The sequence below is a fragment of the Echinops telfairi genome, unplaced genomic scaffold (assembly GCF_000313985.2).
Source record: "Echinops telfairi isolate 266 unplaced genomic scaffold, ASM31398v2 ScPeMD7_30;HRSCAF=105, whole genome shotgun sequence".
In the NCBI taxonomy this organism is placed as follows: domain Eukaryota; kingdom Metazoa; phylum Chordata; class Mammalia; order Afrosoricida; family Tenrecidae; genus Echinops; species Echinops telfairi.
Window position 1 is genome coordinate 1394393 of NW_022103927.1, and position 4228 is coordinate 1398620.

Here is a 4228-nt window from a genome sequence, read left to right on the forward strand (position 1 = left end):
CCCGAGCACAACACTCCACCACACCTCAACCAGCACGCCGTGGTCTCCCCACCAGGTGAGCCCAGGAGCGGATTCTTGGCTCTAGGGTGGGGTCGCTGGGCACGAGGGGGAGGCTGCCTGCCTGCCTGCCTGCCCGGTGCTAAGGGTAACCCTTGGTGCACGTGGGCCTCCAGGCCCCTGGCAGGGTGATCACACCAGGCTGAGTACTCAGCGGGGAATGGCCTTTCCTCCTCGGGCTCCTGAGAAGGGAGAATTCGGGGTGGGGGTGGAAGGGGGCTGGTGAGGGGGCGGAAGAGGGAAGGCTTTCGACTTAGAAGCCACCACCCATCTCTCTCCTTTCAGCTTTGCACAACGCGCTGCCCCAGCAGCCCTCTCGGCCCAGCAACCGCGCAGCCGCCCTGCCCCCCAAGTCGGCCCGGCCCCCAGCTGTGGCACCCACCCTGGCCCAGCCAACCTTACTCCCTCAGCCACCTATGACCCAGCCCCCGCAGGTGCTGCTGGAGGAGGAAGAGCCTCCCGCCCCACCCCTCACCTCCATGCAGATGCAGCTCTACCTGCAGCAGCTGCAGAAAGTGCAGCCGCCCACCCCGCTACTCCCTTCCGTGAAGGTGCAGTCCCAGCCCCCACCCTCTCTACCACCCCCGCCCCACCCAGTGGTGCAGCAGCAGCTTCAGCCCCCACCACCACCCCAGTCCCAGCCGCCCCAGCCTCAGCCACCCCCTCAGCCGCCGCAGCACCCACCGCCCCCGCGGCCCGTGCATCTACAATTCCCCGCTCACATCCAGCAGCCACCCCCACCACCTAGCCAGCAGCCCCCCCACCCAGCCCCAGGCCAGCAGCCACCCCCACCACCTCCCGCCAAGCCACAGCAAGTCATCCAGCACCACCCCTCACCCCGGCACCACAAGTCGGACCCCTACTCTACAGGTAAGTGGCCCCCACCTTAGAACGGGTGGTGGGAACCCCAAGAAGCTAGGACTTCTAGCTGGAGGCTCTTGAGTGCCTGGCCTGCATCTGCTCAGCTTTGAAGCCACAGCTGGGCCTCGGTTGGATGAGGGTGAGCATGGCCATGGAGTGTCAGGAAAGGGTTCCAGGAGGAGCTCACGAGAAGCACGTCCCCCGAGCAAGCAGGCTGGCAGGGGTGGCGTTGTTTAGGAGTGGCAGGCCCTGCCTTTAGTCTTCAGGAGAATGGGACCTGAAGTTCAGGCCCAGCTGGACTGGTACCTACCCAAGGTGTCACTAAGACCCTAGCGCTTTTGCTCTCTGAAGGCTTATCATTTAAGCTGCTGTACTGGAGCCTCCCACGGTGGCCTCGTCATGTGATGGGCAGGGAGGGGCTAGGCTGTGGAACGGGCAATGCACCCTGCATACCTATCAGCCCCAGGGACCGTTCTTGACAGCTCTGGACACAGTGAGAGCACTCGGGGCCAAAGCTCAGGGCACTCGAGGGTGGGTTCTCCCTAATGTGCTGCTGCCCCACTCTGACCTCGAGTAAGGCCAGGGGTCCCAGGGCCTGTGGATGGGACAGAGTCCTTACGAATTGATAGCATTGGGTGCATGCCTGGCCTAGCCTTGCTCAGAGCCCATGGGCTTGGCATGGGTCATGACTGGGGATGGGGACCCAGCCTGGCCTACAGGGTGCCACACCCAGGGGCCTGGGCTGGTGGGGCCCCTGTTGAACCGCTGGCCTCACTTTCTGGGTGATATTTGCAGAGTGACCTTGGCCGGGCAGAGAATGTGGTACCCAGGCTCTGACCCCATGCTTGGTCTATGGTGGACTTCGGGAACACCAACTAGGGATCAAGTTCTGGGTACAGTCACCACGGGGTCACCATAGAGGCAAGATTTGACAGCTCACAGTGGTGGCAGGACCGGAACCATAGGTGATAGGCTGCCAAGGGCCACTTGTCTAGGTTGAGGATGGGATGAGGCACCTGGCCAGGGTGCTGAGGTGACAGGCCAAAATTTTGTTATGTTCTGTGGATGTAGAGGGCCTAGCCTGCGGAGCCATTTCCCAGAATGCCTCGAGCTCACCAGGACTCATTGCACAGCCCAGGTGGCAGGTCAGGAAGCAGGACAAAGGTCAAGGCCATCTGGACAGTGGCCTCTACACTCCTGGTGGATTTCACGGCACCACTGGTATTTGACTTTCCACTGAAACACCCGAGGGCTTTTTAAGCACACACAGGGAAGCTAGCCTTCTGAACAGTGCTGTGTACCTCTCAGTGGGGGCAACTTGTCTCTCCGGGGCTACCTGCCTGCCCCCCGGCCCCTCTCCAGTCCTGACCCGCTGTGCTGACTCGCTTCATGTACCCTCTCCTAGGTCACCTCCGAGAAGCCCCGTCCCCGCTTATGATACATTCCCCCCAGATGCCACCGTTCCAGAGCCTGACGCACCAGTCCCCGCCCCAGCAGAACGTCCAGCCGAAGAAGCAGGTAACAGGCAGGGAGGGGCTACTGTGTCCAGAGTTCACAGGCCGCTCGCCCGTCCGCCTCACTGCCAGCCCATGTCCCCCAGGAGTTACGTGCTGCCTCTGTGGTCCAGTCCCAGCCCCTGGTGGTGGTGAAGGAGGAAAAACTGCACTCGCCCATCGTCCGCAGCGAGCCTTTCAGCCCTGCACTACGGGCGGAGCCCCTCAAGCACCCAGACAGCATCAAGGCACCTGGCCACCTGCCCCAGCGTGAGTGCCTACCCCTCCCTGGCCACCCGCCTGCCTTGTCCCCCCACAAGGCCCTGCTGCCCACAGACTGACTCCCTGTGTTCCAGGGCCGGAGCTGAAGCCCGTGGACCCTGGGCGGCCTGTAGTTCGGCCCCCTGAGCAGAATCCTCCTCCGCCTGGGGCCTCAGACAAGGACAAGCCAAAACAGGAGCCCAAGACGCCAGTTGCTCCTAAGAAGGTATGCCTGAGGGATCATAAATGCCCTGGATCCTGGACCTCCCCCTAGTGGGTACAGTTTGGCTCTCAGGCCATCCAGCTACAGTGACCCCAGTCCCCTCTGCCCACTGCAGGACCTGAAAATTAAGAATATGGGCTCCTGGGCCAGCCTGGTGCAGAAGCATCCGACCACCCCGTCCTCTACTGCTAAGTCGTCGAGCGACAGCTTTGAGCAGTTCCGTCGAGCAGCGAGGGAGAAGGAGGAGCGGGAGAAGGCACTGAAGGCGCAGGCAGAGCACGCCGAGAAGGAGAAGGAGCGGCTGCGGCAAGAGCGCATGAGGTGAGAGTGGGACACAAGGACGGAGCGCACCAGGGCAAGGGTGCCGCCAGACGGACGGCTGAGCTGCCCTGCTTCCTCTCCAGGAGCCGTGAAGATGAGGATGTGCTGGAGCAGGCTCGGCGTGCCCACGAGGAGGCGCGCCGGCGCCAGGAGCAGCAGCAGCAGCAGCGCCAGGAGCAGCAGCAGCAGCAGCAGCAAGCTGCCGCTGTGACCGCTGCTGCCCCCCAGGCCCAGAGCTCCCAGCCCCAGTCCATGCTGGACCAGCAGCGGGAGCTGGCCCGGAAGCGGGAGCAGGAGCGGAGGCGCCGGGAAGCGGTGAGTGGGGTGCTGGGTGGGAGCCTACCCAGAGAGAAGGCGGCAGGCAGCCCCAGCCCTGCCATGGGGAGGCAGACAGTGGCTTCTTGTAGAGCTGCTGGGAGAACAGAGCCCTGGGTCTCACTTGCTGCCTCCCTCCTCTCCCGCAGATGGCAGCTACCATTGACATGAATTTCCAGAGTGATCTATTGTCAATATTCGAAGAAAATCTTTTCTGAGAGCACCTAGGTGACTGTTCTGACTTTGATTTTCTGGCAAAACGTCAACTCTCATAGTGTTAGGGGCGGCGACGGTGGCGGCAACAGCAGTGCAGCGAGGTGGCGGCGTGGCCCTCCTACATGCTTTGCCCGGGCAGGCCTAAGGGCAGCGAAGGCCACCAGGCCTGTCTGCCTTATTGCTGCCAGACACTCAGATGCCGAGCAGTACACACCTCCCGGGCGAACGTGCTGCTGGACCCAGGCTGTGCAGCCTCCACGCCAAATGTCCGAGCCGTGTGCACACACCACCGTTGCCACTGCTGCGACAGTCTTCTGTCCACGAAAACGGGATGCTCCTGCCTGCAGGAGCCCCTACGACTCCGCCATGCCACGCCACACGGGATCCCCGGCCCCCTCGGCAAGCCCGCGAGCTGGAGGCACTCGTGCCGTGCACCCGTCGGCGCTGACTTTGCCTTGAACAGACACCCCCCCTCCGGCCC

The 4228-nt window shown here is 63.1% G+C and overlaps 1 protein-coding gene across 1 annotated transcript in view; it reads left to right on the plus strand.

The window, feature by feature from the left end:
- The window catches only part of BRD4 (bromodomain containing 4), an 80318-nt gene extending 76096 nt beyond the window's left edge, over positions 1–4222 (plus strand). Inside the window, exons 16-23 of the mRNA XM_045289693.1 lie at positions 7–55; positions 343–927; positions 2324–2436; positions 2519–2681; positions 2768–2898; positions 3011–3216; positions 3300–3531; positions 3681–4222. Coding sequence (XP_045145628.1) covers positions 7–55; positions 343–927; positions 2324–2436; positions 2519–2681; positions 2768–2898; positions 3011–3216; positions 3300–3531; positions 3681–3749 — 1548 coding nt within the window. The 3' untranslated portion in view covers positions 3750–4222. The remainder of the gene's footprint in view (positions 1–6; positions 56–342; positions 928–2323; positions 2437–2518; positions 2682–2767; positions 2899–3010; positions 3217–3299; positions 3532–3680) is intronic.
- Positions 4223–4228: the final 6 nt, after the last annotated feature.